This window comes from Piliocolobus tephrosceles, chromosome 6 (genome assembly GCF_002776525.5).
Source record: "Piliocolobus tephrosceles isolate RC106 chromosome 6, ASM277652v3, whole genome shotgun sequence".
In the NCBI taxonomy this organism is placed as follows: Eukaryota; Metazoa; Chordata; class Mammalia; order Primates; family Cercopithecidae; genus Piliocolobus; species Piliocolobus tephrosceles.
In genome coordinates, this window is record NC_045439.1 from 109,106,510 (window position 1) to 109,128,031 (window position 21,522).

The 21,522-nt window shown below is 38.1% G+C and overlaps 1 protein-coding gene across 7 annotated transcripts in view; it reads right to left on the minus strand.

Moving 5' to 3' along the window:
* The window catches only part of TCF12 (transcription factor 12), a 423,136-nt gene that overhangs the window by 86,492 nt on the left and 315,122 nt on the right, over positions 1 to 21,522 (minus strand). For all 7 annotated transcript variants that reach the window (XM_023228653.2, XM_023228652.2, XM_023228651.2 and 4 more), the window contains 2 exons: positions 13,356 to 13,491; positions 7,627 to 7,679 (listed from right to left, as the gene is read on the minus strand). In XM_023228653.2, the coding sequence (XP_023084421.1) occupies positions 7,627 to 7,679; positions 13,356 to 13,491 (189 nt within the window). The remainder of the gene's footprint in view (positions 1 to 7,626; positions 7,680 to 13,355; positions 13,492 to 21,522) is intronic.

Consider the following 21,522-nt stretch of genomic DNA (forward strand, 5'->3'; position numbering starts at 1 on the left):
GCCTGTAGTCCCAGCTACTCGGGACTACAGGCGCCCGCCACCTTGCCCGGCTAGTTTTTGTATTTTTAGCAGAGACGGGGTTTCACCGTGTTAGCCAGGATGGTCTCGATTTCCTGACCTCGTGATCCGCCCGTCTCAGCCTCCCAAAGTGCTGGGATTACAGGCTTGAGCCACCGCGCCCGGCCTGTATTTCTTTATACAGGTGGCGTTCCATTATGTTGGCTAGGCAGATCTCGAACTCCTGGGCTCAAGTGATCTGCCCGCCTCCGCCTCCTAAAGTTTTGGGATTATAGGTGTGAGCCACTGCACCTGACCGGGCCAGATAATTGCCTATAAACACACTCTGTTATCTTGACTTCCTAGTGACTTCCATAGGACTCTACTCACACAGTATTTTTCTTGCTGCTCATCTTACTATTTTCATGGATAAACTGGAGCTATCAGTTTCTCTATAGCTCTAACTCTTGACCTTTTTCTTACTGGTTCAGATGGCTAGCAAGCTCTTAAACCATAGTTTTATAATTATTCATTTCCACCCATCCGTTCTGTTTGTCATCTCTTTCCAATTAAAAAAAAAATGTTCAGTTTAGACACCCTCAGGATTTAGTATTTTTTTTCTTTTGAATATTCTTATTCTACTTAGTATGTACAGGAGCATGCTAGATTATTAGATATGGTCTAGTAGTCTTTATGGTTTGGGAATACCTCAGGATACTTCCAATTCTCTCAAAAGGTATCCCTACATTTTCAAGTTTACTACAACAAATGAAGTTTACTACAACAACTAAAAATACACATATTTTTAAAAAGAGCCATTCCCACAAAAATGAAATTCCATAAAAACTTTAGGAGAAAGAAAGGCATCACTTTCTTTTTTCTTTTTTTTTTTTTGAGACAGACTCTCGGCTCCGTCACCCAGGCTGGAGTACAGTGGTGAAATCACAGCTCACTGTAGCCTTGAACTCTTTCAGAGTCAAGAGATTGCTCCTGCCTTAGCCTCCCAAGTAGCTGAGACTACAGGCACATGCCACCATACCTGGACAATTTTTTAAGTATTTTTGTGTGTGTGTGTGTGTGTGTGTGTAGACAAAGTCTCACTATGTGTCCTAGGCTGGTCTCAAACTCCTAGATTCAAGGGATACTCCCACCTTGGCCTCCCAAAGTGCTGGGATTATGTGAGCCACTATGCCTGGCCCCATCACTTTCTAAATTATAGTCAATGACTAATTTAAGGGCCACTGAGGTTTGTACCTTCTGCATCAAACCAAGAAAAAGTAGAGTCTAAGCTGCTTTGATTCATGTCAGAAACAATAAAGTTCCTTATAGTGATGGAGAAGAGTTAGCAAATTTTTCTTTGCAGGCAGAGTCTTCCTCTGTCACCCAGGCTGAAGTGCAGTGGAGTGAACATGGTGGGCTCAAGTGATCCTCCCATTTTAGCCTCCGAAGTAGATAGAACCACAGGGGGTGCCAATCACATCTGGCTAATTTTTTTGCAGTGACAGGGTCTCAGTAGGTTGAACTTTTGGGCTCAAGTGATCCTCCTGTCTTGGGATTACAGCCACTGTGCCCTGACAAAATATTTTTCTTGATGGAGTAAATTACACTTTGAGAGTTTAACCAAGAAATGATGGTAACAGCTTTTGTGGGAATATATACATACACACTTTAAAACAATGTACAAAAGATAGCATGACACTTGATTAAGAAACAAATAATCATTCATCAGGCTATTTATGGGACTGCAAACAAGTTATATTCAAAACTTATAAGACATGTCGTTTTGATGCAGAGTTAATATTTGATACGAAAAAGGTATTTTCAAATGCTATAGAACAAGAACACAACTTTAGGTATTTGGATCTAGGAAGGCCTTTCAAATCTCTCTAGGTATTTACTTACTTTTTGGAAAGACTTGTTCTGATATATCTTGCTTCTTCTATTATCTACTGTAGCATATAAAAGAAAATGAGCTATGTTTGGATATACTAACACCAACTTAAGAAATAAAGAATAAAGAGCAAAGAAACTTTTCTCCACCTGAGAAATGCTTCAGAGGGCCATAAAGATGTTCAATCACTGATTTAAAAAAGGAAAAAAAAAAAGCACTGACTCCTGAGAGTTCAGAAAACAAGAATAATTAGAATGAATTCTAGGGGCAGCCGGATTTGATTCAACAAGTTTTCTTTCCTTTTGTAGATTGTTTTTCTGCAAGTGAATGCTTTCTAAACAACAATAGGAGCTGCTACAATTTACCATGCAGTCATTAGGTGCCAGGCACATGCATTATATACACAGCTGGAGGTAACGTGAAAACTTTTTATTTCACTATAAGACTTATCCTTTTTTATATCTTCAAATTTTTTTGTTTGCTTTTCATCCAAATTTGGTAAAAATGAAATGCTAAACTTCTTTAAATTTCAGGCTGTAGTGGTATGAACTAGCTATAATAATGAAGAAACATGTACTGAGTATCTAGGATACACCACACATACAGTACGTACATAATACTCTCACAATAACATCTACGATAGGAATTATCATCCCCTTTTACACATAGAAATTGGAGGTTCACAAAAGCAACTTCTCCAAGGTTATAAAATAAAAAGCTAAGGGCAGGCTGCGCGCAGTGGCTCACGCCTGTAATCCCAGCACTTCGGGAGGCTGAGGCGGGTGGATCACGAGGTCAGGAGATCGAGACCATCCTGGCTATCGCAGTGAAACCCCATCTCTACTAAAAATACAAAAAATTAGCCAGGTGTGGTGGCGGGCGCCTGTAGTCCCAGCTGCTTGGGAGGCCGAGGCAGGAGAATGGCGTGAACCTGGGAGGCGCAGCTTGCAGTGAGCTGAAATCGTGCCACTGCACTACAGCCTGGGTGCCAGAGCAAGACTCCATCTCAAAAAAAAAAAAAAAAAAAAAAACCTGAGGGCAGATAAATAAAATCCATTATATGCTTCACTGGGAAGTCTGTGGTTTTCTACTACTGTAGGTCCTTAAACAACAAAGCCAAATAAAAATAAATTTGATCAGTAAAAACATACTTGACAGAATAAATTTGTTTTAATTTAATATACTAAGCAAGATATTTTCTGAATAAACCAAGGTATTAAAGAATCAGATTTTAAAACTCAAAAATAAAATGGTGTTTGATATTAAGTTAGGTTGTAATCTTGGCCCTATGTGTGATTTTTGGCAAGTTAATTTATGTTTTTGAGTCTTAATTTTCTTACTTGTAAGTAGGTAATATTAGTTATAGAGTTGTTTGGCAAAAGGTTGAAGATTAGGATATGGGTAATGGTTAACAAAGTTCCTCACACATGAAGTGTTGCACCACTAACACAGTGACACTAAGGCTGTAAAGGATGCTAACAAATACATTACAAATGTTTCCTTCCCCCCTCCCCCTACAAATTACCAGGAAAAAACCCTGCCCCAAATCCCCACCCAGAGATTCAAAAATTCCCTTGAACTCTGTATCTCAGTAAAGATCTGATATAGATGAAAAACAGCTGATGTACATGCAAAGAACAAAGACAAGAGTTGGCAGTTAGAGAATGGGAGGGGAGGTTTAAGAACCCTAAAAGGGAAGGAAAACACCCTGCAAAGCCAAAGTACCACCCATGCCTTTGGCAACTCCCAGATAAAACTTTAACAATTATAAATGCCTTCCATTATCTCTTGGCCAGAATAGTTGAGGTGTTTATCCAGGGTAGACTGCTATGACAACTTATCTCTTCTCATATCTGTTCTGATTTCATGTGTTCCCCAACTCAGTCTATCTCAGGAGTAGAAGAGTGGGTTTGCTATAGGAAAATTACAAAGGTTGCAACTTGTATAGAATCTAGTAACACTGTACTTTTAGATGTGACCTCAACATGTGTTTATTTTTTCACACCTCTATGCATTTTACCTGTCTGGTTCATCCTCTCCTTCTCTAACAGATGAGCTGCCTCGCATCTTTCCAGACACAACTTAAAGGTCAACTCTTCCTGAAGCCACTATAGTAGGGTTAGTTCTACCTACCCTATGTCACCAGAGCACTTGGTACACACCCTTACTTGCTTCACTGCAATATAATTAATTTCCTGAATGCCTGTTTCTCATATAAGATAGTGAGGTCCCCGAAGACAATTATGGTGTTTGTATATGTTTGAATTCTCAGTGTCCAAGCATTATTCTACTGTTGCTGCTACAAAATTCCACGTTTCCCAATCTTTCAATCTGTCTAGAGAAGCAAGTGGGGAATCTTATGTGCTTAAAAAACATCACTTCTTCATCAGGAGGAAGAAAACTAGGCTCACTATTCTTTTTTGGTTATTTATTGGGCATATCAGTTTTAAAACTGTAATTATACAGCATTTTAGACCTGAAAGGAACTTCAAATTTCCCACTCCAAACAACCTAAGGACTGACTAGTCTATGGCTATACAGCCAATCAGTGACTGAGCTGGGCAGATTTGGGTGAACCATTCACTTAATGTTACTGACTATACTGCTCTAATGATATTTAATACACCCTAGTTAGACCTTCATCCACAAGCAAAAGTTACGATTCAGTTGTTCTGGAGGAGGAACAGAGAAGCTGAGGTATGCACTTATGATACCTAAATATAAATCAGTTTACAAAAAAAAGAGTCTCTAATCAATGCTACATGATCAAATTATACAGATTATCAATGCTCTGCATGCTAAATAACCCTGCCTATTATTTTTTGTATCAGTATCAGCAATACTAACCTAGTCCTTTCACTGTTTCTTTAGAAAAAGTAACACGTATTTTGCAGATTAAAGATAGAATGAACAAGCAGCAAACTGATGAAATCCTGAATGTTACTGCCAAATTTCCAATATGGTTTGGAAAGTATAATAGTCAAATTATCATAAAATAAAATATACATAGTCAATTTTCATTTTTATACTCAATTTTTCTTACAGCTTGCATGTCAAAAGTTTATAGTTTGCGTATTTTTCAATAAATGCTCTGAAACAGGAAATCACAACTTAAAATTCCATTTTAGATCCGGAGAAGGTAAACAGTATAACCTTAAGTGTTCTTAGGACTTATTTTGTCATTATTTATTAAAGTATCTTCTTTGGAAATCTTTCACAGTTAATCCTAGAAGTGGGAAAAGTATCTGTCTTTAAGGTTTTGTTGTTTTCTTTTTTAAATACTTTGAGATTTCAGCCAGGTGTGGTGGCTCACACCTACAATCCCAGCACTTTAGAGGCTGTGGCAGGAGGAGCACAGAGTCGAGGAGTTTGAGACCACCTTGGACTACAGAGAGACCTCTTCATCTCTACCAAAAAAAAAAAAAAAAAAAAGCCAGCCGTGGTGGCCAGTCCCTGCAGTCCCAGCTACTTGGGAGGATGAGGTGGGAGGGTCGCTTGAGCCACGGAGGTTAAGGCTGCAGTTTGCAGTGATTGTGCCACTGCTCTCCAGCCTGTGTGACAGAGTGAGATCCTTTGCAGTGATTGTGCCACTGCTCTCCAGCCTGTGTGACAGAGTGAGATCCTGCCTCAAAAAAACAAAATAAAACAAAAAGGCCCTGAGGTTTCAACACAGCATTTTATCTAAAACATATTTTCAATTAATTAAAATGAATTTATTATTTATACGTCCTTAATAACATTTAATGTACACTAATATAGCTAGTAAAATACAATATATAAGTAGGCTTGGCTTGCAAAATTTCCTAATGGTTCTCAAAGAAATCAAGGTTTCATCAGAATTCAGTGACTTGTTACAGATACCTGAGAATACAGAGAACTATCTATAGAGAATGCATAGTTACAGAGGTAACTATTCATTACCTCCAAGTAATGAATTTATTATGATTACAAATGTAAGAAATGCTGGTGACCTCCAGTGTCTACTCTCTTTCCAGGCTGTTCTGTCCATTTTGCTTTAAAAATCAAAGGACTATGTAACACTGAAAATACACTGTTTCTTAATGTCAGGTTAAGAAATGAGATGAATTTTTCATTCACTAATCTGTTTTTTTAACCTGTATAGTTCTACTAAATATTAATATGTAATTTAACTTTTATTACTTTCATTGAATTATAGTAATAAATTACAAGAAAATTGCACTGTTACATGTTTTAGCAGTACTGTCAGTTTTAATATGATTTTCTGTTAATTTAACAGAAATCATCTGTTATACTGTTGAATCACCTACCCCTGCATAGCACACAACTGTTAAAATGTAAATTGCCCAACTATTTTTAGCCGCTGCTGAAAAAAATTCCTGTCTTCGGGAATAATGATTTGAGGCATTGTGTTCATTTTGTTTATCAAGCAGCTATTCAGCCTCTAGTGGGCCCAAGTGCTTATGCAAGCAAAAGCTTTTAAGAATGCCTGCAGCTGCAAGCCAACCTTCCAGGTAGGCTGCAGGTTCAGAGCACAGCTGCCCTAGGCTGCATAAAACTCAGATCCATCTGGAACTGAGTTACAAAGAGGATTTCAAATTCGACTTTTCATGTATCACACGGTAGAGAAGGCGGGGGAAGAACACAGAAAAGAAGGAAGGCAAACAACCAAAAAGATGGTATCTCTACTTTAGCCTTAATAAAAAATAAAAAGCTCAGACCCATGCTGCTCCTTCTAGATTACTACTTGCCAAGCCGGATATTCCATTCAGTCTATACTTCGATGAGCTGACTCATCCGGCAGCACCTGCGCCCATGTGTTAAGTACTGCCAAATAAAAGCCCAACACCCATTTACACAACAAAAAGATGTACCCTACAAGGCACTGGGGCCTCAATCCAACAGCCTCATGCCCCATTTGTTCTAAGCAAAGGGAGAAGAAAAAAAAACTTCCTTTCTTGCACCAGAGATTTAAAAATTGTAGGTAGATTTATGGTGCAGGTTCATTTACAAGTACTTTTACTTCTTTAAAGAATAAAGTATATTTAATAGCACAGTTGCCCCTACAGTATTAGATTATCATGGCCATTAATGATTGTTCCACCAAACCTTTGCAACCTTCTTCATCAAAGCCCTTTATTCTCAAAGGATACATTTTTGAGCAAAGAGGGATCAACAAACTAGTTGCTTGAAAGCTTTCCTCATGCTAGGCTGAAGTTAGGAAAGGCTTAATGAAGGCTTTAAAACCCACAAGGGCTTCACAATGAACATCTGACTTTGTGATTTATGCATATTAATAACCTCAGTCCTACTGAGGCAGGCTGAGCCAAACATGTACTCCGAATCTTAATGTCTTTAGCTCCACTGGGATTATTACAAATGTAAATTTCTAAGATTTTCAGCTATTAATCTCTGTCTGTCCTCCTGTTCAGCAACATAATGACTAATTAAACATCAAAAGACCTGTATAGGAGATCATCTTTGACAGCTACTGGCCTAGTCCTCCTCCCAAGAGGGGAATTCAAATGACAGGGACAAGGAGTAAGAGCGTATGAGTAAGCTACAAATCATTCCAGAGAAATCTAAAAACCAAACATTAAATGTGGATTTACCTCAATCAATGATTTTGTTAAGCACTGAACAATTACTATGTAAAGTATGCCCACTGGCATCAATCGAATGTACCCATGTAGCAAGGAAATACTGAACACTTGAAATCAGTTTGCTTACCAACAAGTTAAAAAAAGACAGGTACTTACAGAAGAAGGCAAACCAGGAGGCACCTTTCTGACTTTTTTTGCTTGCAAGGGATCTGCAAATGGAAAACAATACATTTCATCAGCATATTATACTGGAAAGAAATTAAGACTTCAAATGAACAGAATAACTTTTCTCCTACTGTCTTTCTTGCTTTCCAATATTTGGGAGTAAGCAGGAAAATACAGTAATGAGGGCCTCATTCCTTTTAACTAGTCCCAGTGAAAAATAGGTTCTCCTAAAAAAGTGATACATTCTGAAAATACATTCCCCATAAATTTGGGAATATGACAGCAAACAAACCAATACAAGAAAGAAAACAACGAACTAGTATGAGGGAAAGGAATGAAAATTTCTTTTTTTTTTGAGATGGAGTCTCGCTCACTCGCCCAGGCTGGAGTGCAGTGGCCGGATCTCGGCTCACTGCAAGCTCCGCCTCCCGGGTTTACGCCATTTTCCTGCCTCAGCCTCCGGAGTAGCTGGGACTACAGGTGCCCACCACCTCGCCCGGCTAGTTTTTTGTATTTTTCAGTAGAGACGGGGTTTCACCGTGTTAGCCAGGATGGTCTCGATCTCCTGACCATGTGATCCGCCCGTCTCGGCCTCCCAAAGTGCTGGGATTACAGGCTTGAGCCACCGCGCCCGGCGAAAATTTCTTAAGAAACTGTTCTGCCGGACGTGGTGGCTCAGGCCTGTAATCCCAGCACTTTGGGAAGTCAAGGTGGGCGGGATCACCTGAGATCAGGAGTTTGAGAGGAGCCTGGCAAACATGGTGAAACCTCGTCTCTACTAAAAATACAAAAAAATTAACTGGGCGTGGTGATGGGTGCCTGTAATCCCAGCTACTCGGGAGGCTGAGGCAGGAGAATCACTTGAACCCAGGAGATGGAGGTTGCAGTGAGCCGAGATGGCACTATTGCACTCCAGCTTGGGCAACAAGAGAGAAACTCCATCTCAAAAAAAAAAAAAAAAAAAAAAAAAAAAAAAAGCTGTTCTGTGCCAGGTACTATACTAGGTACTTCAGAGTTTCATTTGCAGAGGGGCACTTAGTGTAATAGGTCATGTTGATAATATGACTCCTTAGCAGAGTCACATTTAGTGTCTGCATCACATTGAGAATTAGGCTTAAAAGCATATTTTAAAAACAGAGCTAATGCTATGCTTGCTATCCTATAGTTTTTTAAAATATTAAATATGGGCACTGACAAATGCAATGTCATTCAGTATTAGGTACATTTACTTTTAACATTATGTTGCTATAACCACAACTACAGTATTAATTATTTTAAAATTTGTCCTTGAATGTTTATATTTCCAGGAAATAACCTGACAGAGAAAGTATATTTCTTTCTTAGAATTTATCAATATAAACGAAAACATGAGTATTTCATATGTAACCAGTCTCACTTGATGTGTTAATTTTACTTATATGTAAAATATAAAACTTATTCATCTTATTTACTGTAAAAAAAGTGATAAACGCAGCATTCCAGGTTTACACAAAAAATGCAACAGATTCAGGACTTTCTGAGGAGCTCATTAAGAAACACATGAAGAAGCTGATGTATACTTTTGAAAGCTGTAAAAATGGGAATTAAACAATCACAGCACAATCATTCCTCAGTATCAGTGGGATTGGTTCCAGAATCCCTGAGGATACAAAAATCCACAGATGCTCAAGTCCATTAAATAAAATGGTGTAGTATTTGCATATAACCTATGTACATCCTCTTATATACTTTAAATCATCTCTACATTATTATGTATAATACCTAATACTATGAAAATGCTATGTAAATAGTTAAACTGTATTGTTCAGGGAATAATAACAACAACAACAAAAAAGTCTATACATTTTCAGTACAGATTGAATCACCCATTACAAAGTTTTTTTCCTATCTGTGGTTGGCTGAATCTGCAGATGAGAAACCTATGGATGCAGAGGTGGCCTCAAGTGATTCTCTGGTCTTGGCCTCCCAAAGTGCTGGGATTATATTTTCCTGGTCCATAAATGACACCATACAATAAAACATGCAGTTTAACCCATTTGTTTTTCAGAGACAAGGTCTTGCTCTGTTGGCTAGGCTGGAGTGCAGTGGTATGAGCACAGCTTACCGCAGCCTTGATTTCCTGGGCTCAAGCAATTCCCCTGCCCTGGTCTCCTGAGTAGCTAGACTACAGGTGTGTGCCACTGCACCCAGCTAATTAATTTTTTTTTTTTTTTTTGTAGAGAAGTGTTTCACTATGTTGCCCAGGCTGGTTTTGAACTCCTGGCCTCAAGTGATCCTCGGGCCTTGGCCTCCAAAAATGCTGGGATTATAGGCATGAGCCACCATGCCTGGCCCTAGCTTAACCCATTTAACTTTGGGCTGGGAATTCTCTATAGTGAATATCCCAGGAGGCTGCAAAGTTAAAAAGGCAACTTTAATATGTAGCACATGAAGAAAACTGTACACAACAGCGAAGGGGGAAGCATTCATTTCCTACCCCAAGAGGCAAGCCTATATTTCCTTAAAACAGAAGTGCCAAAGATGAACAGCATCTGGCACACTCTATATTTGTAAAACCCCAACTACTCACAACTAATATAGCATTCCCTTAACAAAAGTCACATTCTTTGTACAAAACAGTCAACTGAACTGCCCCTACCAGTTTATCATTCTACTTAGAGGTTATTATTAGTAAAAGATTCGTTTAGGCCAGTTTTTCCGCTGCCATGTGAAAAGAAATTTTTCTTTTGTATTTGGTTACCTACCACTACACAATCAAATACAAAATGTCCAATTTAAAATCATGAGAGCCTGAGATTCAACAATCACTTCTGGGAGGTTGCAAAATGTAACAGCTAAGAGATGGCTGGGCGCGGTGGCTCATGCCTGTAATCCTAGCACTTTGGGAGGCCAAGGCAGGCAGATCACTTGAGGTCAGGAGTTTGAGACCAGCCTGGCCAACATGGTGAAACTCCTTCTCTACTAAAAATACAAAAATTAGCGAGGCACTGTGTCGCGTGCCTGTAATCTCAGCTACTCAGGAGGCTGAGGCAGAAGAATCACTTGAGCCCGGGAGGCAGAGGTTGCAGTGAGCTGAGATCATGTCATTGTACTCCAGCCTGGGGGACAACAGCGAAACTCTGTCTCAAAAAAGAAAAATACATAAATAGAATAAAATAAAATAAAAGAGTAAGCTGGCTGGATTCTAATTTCAGCTTCATCATATAGCAGCTAGTTACTTAACCCTCTTTGAGCTTCAGTCACCTCCATGTAAAAAGGGGGTAACACATCCTTTTGTGTATTTCATGTATTGTGATAATACATGAAAGACGCTTAGGGGAGTGCCTAACAAGAGCAAGAGACTTAACACATTTTAGCCATTATTATTAGGTTTCCATTAAAATGTGGGGGAAAATGATTATAAACTGGGTAATTAGAAACTGTTATGCAGCATGTTGATTTCCTAAAGCATCTAAATAGTTTGTGAAGATGCTGAGGTTGATGCAGATCATCTCAAGAGTCCTTTTAAACTCTGAGATTTTATCAATAACTGCAATGCTAAGAAAGAGCGGCTAACACTGAGAAATAGCCATAAATAACGTAATAAGAACCCACTAAATGACATTTACACAGGAAATGGGTGGGCCTCTCTGGGCATCAAGAGCTACCATATCCCAACTCAGCCTTGGCCAAGTTATTTAGCTTCTCTGGGTCTTGGTTCCTCATTTGTAACATGAAGTTAACATTACAACCTCATAGAGGTTTTGTAAAAATGTAGTGTGTACAGCAACACTCCTGGCATGGAGGAGACAATCAATAGTGTCTATCATCATAATCAAAATTAAAATGAAGAAGATACAAGTTTTAATTTATAGAAAACCTGAATTTTAAGTCTGGATTTTTCTGAAATTTACTCCCCTCTTTCCTAGTTATTTCAATAATTAATTTTCCCCTGAACTTAATAGTGTGTTAGCTTGTATTAAGTGCTTCTTGTCACAGTATATACTCCTATAGCACACTAACAAGTTATTTTTCTAGAGTAACACTGACACATCTAGACTCCAATGAATGCTCCTATTTTGAGTAACTCATTAGGTAGGAAACAAGATTGGAGATGGAAAAATGCATTTACAATTTATCCTTTCTTTAATAATAAAAAGCATACTGGTCTAAATCACCTGGGCTGACTTAATAGTACACATACTAAATCATCCATAATACTGAGAAGTGGATACATCTAATCAGAGTTCTCTATGCTGAATATGATGATCTATCACAGTGCCAGTTTATACCCACAAGCAGACCCTAGACCTAGAGACCAGGAATATTTCACCAAAACACAGGTTAATAGAAAGTAGATACATAAATACGAAGCAGTCAACAAATGCCTGTGCAATAAAAAACTGTGACATAATCTTTTGGTGGACTAGCTGGCCCACTTTTAATTTAAAAATGCTTTGCAGCTTTGATTTTGTTGTTTTAAAGATTTTTGGTAGAAATCACCAAAAATTCTGACATTTAAACACAGTTTGGATAATAAAGCATCAAGGAACACTAAGGCTTGCTGTAAGCAGCAACACAAAATAGACTGGCCTGGTTAGGCTATGTATAAGACATAAAAGAAGGAAGCTAATGAAAAAATAATGGGGTTTGAATGCTTCATATGCAGTTTCTTTTTGCAATAACATTTCAGAACTAGATAGGGGTGATAGCAACACAATGTAGTGAATGTAGTATATGCTACCTAACTGTACAATATGGTAAATTTTACCTCAATTAAACAGGAAGTGGAGTGTAGAAGCAAGTAATATGCAAAAGACAATGAACCTGGAGCTAGAAAATCTTAAAATTTTATCCTAAGTACTGATTATATGAATGTGCCTGCCCTCCCTTTTGACCCTCAGTTTTTATGTTAAATCTATTTATAGCAACTGACTAGCAGGATTGGTGAATTGATAAGATGAGAATGTATATAAAACCACCTTGTAAATTTCGTTATATGATTTTTGGTAAAGAATAAGTTATTAACATTAGAACATGAATTTCTAATTACAAGGAGGAAAACTAGGTAAGTCTCATTTTTCACTACTTAGTTGCTCATACGAGGACCAAGCAAGAGCATTAAACTGGCCGTTTGAAACTTGTTAAAATTATGGCTTACGAATTGAAGTCATCCAAAATTATTCATGGTCAAACCTTTCATTAAAAACTTATAATGTATTTGTAAAAGTAAGAATTTTGATAATTTCTTTTATTAAATATATAATGGATGTATTATTTTTGTGCAATTAAGCTCTGACATCAACATGACACCCAAGAATCCAACTCTCTTCTAATTAAAAGCACAGACAGTGCTGGGCGTGGTGGTTCACACCTGTAATCCCAGCACTATGGGAGGCTGAGGTGGACAGATCACTTGAGCTCAGGAGTTCCAGAGCAGCCTGGGCAACATGGCAAAACCCTGTCTCTACAAAAAAGAAAAAACTAGCCAGGCAGAATGGCACGTGCCTATAGTCTCAGCTACTTGGGAGGCTGAGTGGGAGGATGGCTTGAGCACAGGAGGTTGAGAATGCAGTAAGCCAAGATTGTGCTGTTGCATTCCTGCATGGGTAACAAGAGTGCGTAACTGTCTGAAATAAACAAACAGGAGAAAAAAAAAAGCACAGCCAGAAGTACAGACTATGGGAGGAAAAAACAACAACAATGTTTGTGGGATGGGATTTGTTGTGTGATACACTCACCAAGTGCTGCAGAGTCATGGAGTGGTCTCCTCCTGGAACTTGTAGCAGAGAATGAATAGTATGCTGTCCCAGGTTTTCCTGAAGAAGATAGCTGTGCTGGGCTCCCAAGCCCCAGATCTTGTCTCAGGAGACTAGACTATAAAATAAGGCCAAGGAAACAAGTTATTTTCCTGCTGATACTGATCCAAACCTAAAAATTTCATCACTTCTGAATTTAAAGTAACTTCAGCAATGTCTTAACTTAGAACACACGGAATAAGTACGTTTTGAATTCAATTAGACCACTGCTTTCAGCCCATACCTACTTTCTCTTTTTTTCTCCACCCTCACATTGTCTTTTTTCCTTTTTTTTCTGAGATGGAGTCTCACTTATTTGCCCAGGCTGGAGTGCAGTGGTAAGATCTCGGCTCACTGCAACCTCTGCCTCATGCATTCAAGCGATTCTCATGCCTCAGCCTCCTGAGTAGCTGGGATTACAGGCATGCACCACCATGGCTGACTAATTTTTGTATGTTTAGTAGAGATGGGGTTTCACCACGTGGGCCAGGCTGGTCTCGAACTCCTGACCTCAGGTGATCCACCCGCCTCGGCCTCTCAAAGTGCTGGAATTACAGGTGTGAGCCACTGTGCCCAGCCACATTATCTGCTTTTTAATAATTATGTAGAGCCATACAATGTAAGAGTTAAAAGACACTTTAGTGGCTGTGTAGTATCACACTTTTTAATCATCAGTATTTTTGAAAAATGGTCACTAGTCTTTAATACTTTCATGAGCACATATGGTAGCAGAAATTCTGTTCTTCTTCCTTTCCTTTTTTCTTTTTAGAGATGGATCATGATCTGTCACCCAGGCTGGAATGCAGCGGCACGATCACAGCTTACTATAGCCTGGAACCTGGGCTCAAATAATCCTCCTGTCTTAGCCTGCTGAAACACCTAGGACTACAGGCATGTGCCACCACACCCAGATAACTTTTAAAATTTTTGTAGAGATGGGGTCTCCCTATATTGCCCAGGCTGGTCTTGAACTCCTGGGTTCAGATGATCTTCCCACCTTGGCCTCACAAAGAGCTGGGATTACTGGTGTGAGTCACTGCAGCTGGCCCATTCCTGCTTTCTTCATTTGTGTCTCATGACATGACTTTGAGAGTTCTCCTCACCATCTCTTTTTAACACTATATTTAAGCAATCTATGTTAGCTCATATTAAGAGGTTAAGAATGATCACATGCTTACGTGGTTCTTCATTTTGTTGCATCTGCTGCTATTAAGTCATGTCCCTCCAATGTTGTACCTGTTCGGTTTGTGCTTTTTGGTCCCAAATATAAGATTTAACATTTATCTCTGACAAAATTCATCTTGTTATACTTGATCCATCACCATCATCCATTCCTATCTTTTGCAGATCTTAGTCTGTCAACCAATGCATTTGCTAGCCTTTTTAATGTCTTAGGCATCGAAAATGTGATTAAGAGAAAACCCATCAAGATGACAAGGGTGAGGAGAGAGCCCTGAGGTATGCTAGAGTGACATTATGAGACTTTGTCAAGTGCTTCATTTAGAATTCAGAGATTCAGCAGCCCTAACCTACTAACACAGTAACCCTATCACAAAACAAATAAGGTTAGTTTGGCAGAATTTTACTCCAAGATAGCTGAAATGAAATAGGATCATAAAGATTTGAAAGACAGGAGAGGGAAAGAAGACCTCAAAAGGAAAGGGGGTTGAAATACACTTGAGAACATACTCTCAAGTGAAAAAAACTGATTCCTCTGATACATTTACGAATCCCCCATCATATATTTAATAACCCTTACTGCCATCACCATACTCTTAAAAATAGTTGTTTCAGCCACCGAGTATCACAAAGCAACTGAGAAATAAACCTCAGTTTTGGTCAAAAAGCGGCAGCAGAACTTTGGAACAGTAGCCCTAATAGCCCAATCTCTGCCTCCAGTCTAACAGTCAAGAAAAACTCTCATTTAAATGACTTTTCTTTGGTGTTTAAGCTTTTTAAAAAGTTGAGGTGGAATTTATATAACATAAAGTTAAACACTGAATGTTTTCAATCAGTGGCATTTAGTACATTCATATTGTTGTTCAACCGTCACCTCTCTAGGTTCCAGAACAGTCTCATCACCCCAAAAGGAAACTCCATATCCATTAAGCACTTACTCTCTATTCCAGCCTCCTCCAGCCCATGGCAACCACTAATCTATTTCTGTCTCTATGGATTTGCCTGTTCAGGATATTTCACACAATTGGACTCATACAGTATGTGGCCTTTTGTGTCTGACTTCTCATATTTAGAATATTTTTGAAGTTCATCTATATTATAGAATGTATCAAAGTACTTCATTCCTTTTTAGGATAATATTCCATTGAATATGGCTATACTACAAATGGTTTATCCATTCATCCACATATGGACATTTTAGTTGTTTCTAGCTTTTAACTACTGTGAATAGTACTGCTATGCATATTCATGTACAAGTATTTGAGTACTTGTTTTCAATTCTTTTGGGTATATAACTAGCAGTGGAATTGCTGGGTCGTATGTGTAATTCTATGTTTAACTTTTTGAGGAACTGCCAAACTGTTTTCCACAGTGGCTGCACTATTTTACATTTGTACTAGCAATGTACAAGGGTTCCAATTTCTCCATATCCTTGCCTAGTTTCCGTTTGCTTTTTAAATTACAGCTATCCTTGAGCAACAAAGTGGCATCTCATTTGCAGTGGTTTTGATTTGCATAACCCTAATGACTAATGATATTGGACATGTCTTCATGGGCTTGATGTACATCAGAATATCTCCTTTGGAAAAATGTCTAGTCAAATCCTTTGCCCATTTACCAACTGGGTTATCTTTTTGTTGTTGAATTGTAAGAGTTCTTTATAAACTCTGGATACTAGGCTTATCAGATATATGAATTGCAAAATTTTCTCTCATTCTGTAGACTGGCTTTTCACTGTCATGATAATGTCCTTTGATGTACAGAAGTTTCCAATTTTAATGAAGTTTTTTTTTTATATTGTTGCTGAGTCTTTTGATGTCATATCTAAGAATCTACTGCCAAATTGAAGGTCATGAAGATATACTCCTAGACTTTCTCCTGAGAATTTTATAGTTTTTTGCTCTTATATTCAGGTCCTTGATCCATTTTGAGTTCATTACTGTGGGCTAGGCGTGGTAGCTCATGCCTGTGATCCTACTACTTTGGGAGGCTGAGGCAGGAAGCTCTCTTGAGCCCAGGAGTTCAAGATGAGCCTGGGCCACATAGGGGGGTCCCATCTCTACAAAAAATTAAAAGAATTAGCCAGGTGTGATGGTGTGTACCTGTAGTCCCAGCTACTCAGGAGGCTTGAGGTGGGAAGATCACTGGCGCCTGGGAGGTTAAGGCTGCTTGAGCTATGATAGCGCCACTGCATTCTAGCCTGGGTGACAGAGTGAGACCCTGTCTCAAAATAATGATAATTATTATAATTTCTGTATATGTTGTGATGAAGAAGTACAATTTCATTCTTTTGCATGTGGATATCCAGTTATCCCAGAACTATATATTGAAGATAATACTATTTCCCTATTCAGTAGTTTTGGTATCTTGTTGAAAATCAATTGGCCATAGATGTTTAGGTTTACTTCTGGACTCTCAATTCATCCCATTGGTCTATGTTTTAATAACTATAGCTTTGTAGTAAGTTTTGAAATTGGAAAGGGTAAGTACTCCAACACTGTTCTTTTTCAGTATTGTTGTGGCTACTTGGGATCTTGAAATTCCATATAAATTCCATGGCTCACTTTAAGGATCAACTTTTTCATTTCTGCAAAAAAAGGCCATTGGAAGTTTGATGGGAATTGCATTGAATCCACAGATTGCTTTGGGGAATACTGACATCTTAATATTAAGTGTCCCAATGGACTGGATACCAAATGTGTTTACATTTATTTAAGTCTTGTTTAATTTTTTCTGGCAGTGTTTTGTAGTTTCCAGGGTACAAGATTTACATTTCATGTTTAAATTAAATCTTAGTGACTTTCAAGGGAAATGAAAAAAATTAAAGAAATTAAATTAATTCTTATGTATTTGATTCCTTTAAATACTATTGTAAATGGAGTTATTTAATTTTTCGTTTATTACTAAATAAACTATATATCCTGCAACTTTACTAAATTTATTTATTAGCTCTAATAGTTTTACTGTGAATTCCTTAAAATTTTGTATATATAAGATCACATCATTTGCAAATAAGGATAGTTTTACTTCTTTTACAATTTGGATACCTTCTATTTCTTTTTCTTGGTTAACCAATCTGTTTATTTTTTTTGAGATGGAGTCTCATTCTATCGTCCAGGCTCCCAGGCTGTAGTGCAATGGCACAATCTTGGCTCACTGCAACCTCCACCTCGCAGGTTCAAGCGATTCTCCCACCTCAGCCTCCTGAGTACCTAAGAATATAGGCGTGCACCACATATGGCTAATTTTTGTATTTTTCGTAGAGACGGGGTTTCACCATGTTGACCAGGCTGGTCTTGAACTCCTGACCTCGTGATCTGCCCATCTCAGCCTCCCAACGTGCTAGGATTACAGGCGTGAGCCACCGTGCCCAGCAACTAATCTGTTTAGAACAAGCTTGTCCAACCCACAGCCTGTGGGTTACATGGTCCAGGATGGCTTTGAATGTGGCTTAACACAAATTCGTAAACTTTCTTAAAACATTAAGAGATTTTTTTTTTTGCAACTATTATTATTATTTTTTGCTCATCAGCTATCATAGTGTTAGTGTATTTGATGTGTGGTCCAAGACAATAATTCTTCTAATGTGGCTCAGGAAAGCCAAAAGAATGGATACCCCTGGTTTAGAATTTCCAGTACAGTGATGAATGTAAGCAGTAAAAGTAGAAAATACTGTTTTGTTCCCAATCTTAGGGAGATGGTTTTCACACTGTTACCATCAAGTATATTAGCGATGGGTTTTTTGTAAATGACCTTTACCAAATGGAGTAAGCTCCCTCCCTATTTCCAGCTTGTTAAATGTTTCTGAAACAGTGTTGGATTTTGTCAGATTCTTTTTTTTTTTTTTTTTTTTTGAGACAGAGTCTTATTGTCACTCAGGCTGGAGTGCAGTGCGATGATCTCAGGTCATTGCACCTCCACCTTCAGGTTCAAGCAATTCTTGTGCCTTGGCCTCCTAAGGAGTGGGATTACAGATGTGTGCCACCACGTCTGGCTAATTTTTATATTTTTAGTAGAGACAGAGTTTCGCCATGTTGGCCATGCTGGTCTTGAATTCCTGGCCTCAAGTGATCTGCCCGCCTTGGTCTCCCAAAGTGCTGGAATTACTGGTGTTAGCCAACATGTCCAGCCGAGATTCCTTTTTGGCATCAATTGAGACAATCACATGGGTTTTTTTCCTCTTCTTTCTATTAGTGTGGTGAGTTACACAGATTAATTTTCATAGGCTGAACTAACCTTGCATTCCTGGAATAAAACTCCCTTAGTTGTGATGTATAATCTTTTCGATATGTTGCTGGAGTCACTCTGCTAGTAATTTTGTAGAGGATTTTTACATCTATATTCAAAAAGGATACTGATCTGTAATTTCCTTTGTCTTGTAATATTTCTGTCTTACTTTGATATCAGAATTATGCTGGCTTTACAGAATTAGTTAGGCAGTGTTTGAGAAGAACTGACATTATTTCTTCTTTAAATGACTGGTAGAATTCACTAGTGAAGCCGTTTGGTCCTGGACTTTTCTTTTTTTCTTCAAGATGGTCTCGCTCTGTTGCCCAGGCTGAAGTGCCATGGCTCAATCATGGCTCACTGCAGCCTTGACCTCCCAGGCTCACATGATCCTCTCATCTCAGTCTCCTGAGTAGCTAGGACTACTAGCTACAAGTGGATGCCATCACACTCAGTTAATTTTAAAATGTTTTGTAGAGATCAGATCTCACCACATTGCCCAGGGTGGTCTTGAACTCCAGGGCTCAAGTGATCCTCTCATCTCAGCCTGCCAAAGTGCTAGGATTACAGGCATGAGCCACTGGGTCCTGCCTTGGACTTTTCTTTAATGGGAAGAGTCTTATTACTAATTCTATCTCTTTACTGGTTTTAGGCCTCTTCAGATTTTCTATTTCTTCTTAAGACAGTTTTGGTAGTGTGTTTGCATCTAGGAATCTGTCTATTTCATCCAGATTATTTAATTTTTTTAGTACACTATTATTCATAGTAATCTCTTACAATCCTTTTTATTTCTGTAAAGTCAGTAGTAATGTCCTCTATTTTCATTTGTGATTTTAGTAATTTGACATTGCTCTTTTGTTTCTTAGTCAATCTAGCTAAATGTTTGCCAATTTTGTTGATGTTTTTATTTACTTTTATTTTTGTTTAATTTTTGAGACAGGAGTTTGCTCTGTTGCTCAGGCTGGAGTGCAGTGACACAAACATGGCTCATTGGAGCCTCAACCTTTCAGGCTCAAGTGATCTTCCTACCTCAGTCTCCTGAGTAGCTGGGACTAGATGTGCACTACCACACCTGGCTAATTTTTAAATTGTTTTGTAGACATGGGGTCTCACTATGTTGCCCCGGTTGGTCTTGAACTGGCCTCAAGCGATCCTCCTGCCTTGGTCTCTCAAAGTGCTGGAATTACAGGTGTGAGTCACAATGTTGATATTTTTAAAGAACCAATTTTGATTTTGTTGATTTTATTGTCTTTCTTGTCTCTATTTTGCTTATTTCTGTTCTAATCTTTTGTTATTTCCTTTCTTCTACTGGTTTTCAATTTAGTTTGTTCTTCTTTTACTTGTTTCTTAAGGTATGAAGTTAGGTTATTGATTTGGGTGTTTGCGTCTTCTTAAATGTAAGTATTTACAATAATAAATTTCCCTCTGACTATGGCTTCTGTTGCATCTCCTAAGTTCTGCTATGATGTCTTTTCATTTCCATTTAATGCTTCAGTTTCTTTAAAGCTTATTCTACAATGTTGGAGCATGAAGCAAACAATGTACTAAACCACCCAAAGGTCATTCATCACATCTTTCAGAAATACTCATAATTAAGAATGTAATTTTGCAGACTCCTCAAAATGTACAATTTTCTTTAGATAAAGCTGATATATTCCCATATATAGGAGGAAAGTAGAGAGAAGACAATTTCAATTACCAGGCAATATAATGTGTATATGAAGACTACATAATAATGATTATTTAGCATTAATTGTACAAATTCCAATAGATACAACATTTGATACAATGGGAGAGAAAGATGTGATTATCTGACCTAAAAGATAAATAGTCTCCATTAAAATAATAACCTCCAGAAGAAATGATCAAAAGAAGAAAATTATCAATATAAATATAAACAATAGGCATATATGTATTCTATTTATATGACAGACCATCAGCTATGAATTTTCTGATGGTGTTATCTGTCTGAGAGTAGTATGACCTACAAATCATTAAATCTCCCATAGATATTATACTGAAAATTTCCATTGTCACGGCTGTTTTGAATTTCTTTCTTTCATTTTGCCCAGGCAGGGCACATTCAACACTGCTTCAATGGCAAGATCAGAATATGGCTCGTAGTACACTAGATGGAACATTATTATTACCACATGCTTAAGGGCAGGGTCAAGTACCTTGAAGTTTTCCTTTAAAAATCATTGGTATTTCAACAGGATTTTTCCTGCTCAGTGCCAAACTGACTTCCATTGATATGTTTTGAGGTACCTGCTGCATTTATTACTTCATTTGCATTTTCTCATGTGAAAGACACATATGAAGCTGGTCATAACATACACAAAAATATATCAGAAGGAGGGACATGTGTATATCTCTCAACAGTGTCCCTTACACTAACATTCCCTGGCATACAAATTCTTACAGGAATATAAGATAATGATTTATATTACGGGTCAAAAAACCCCAGAGCTTAGAGGAGAAAGTGGGTCTGTTTTTGAAAATACTTTTCTTGAAATAAAGTCTCAAATGAAACACAATTCATTTATGTATTGGCTATGGCTGTTTTCATGCAATGGTGTAAGAGTTCAGTGTTGCAACAGAAAACGTATGGTCTGTTAAAACCTAAAATATGTGTTATCTGGTCCTTTTTGGAACTTTTTTTTTTGGCTGCTAATCTAATACGTCGGAGGAGGGACAAAGGACT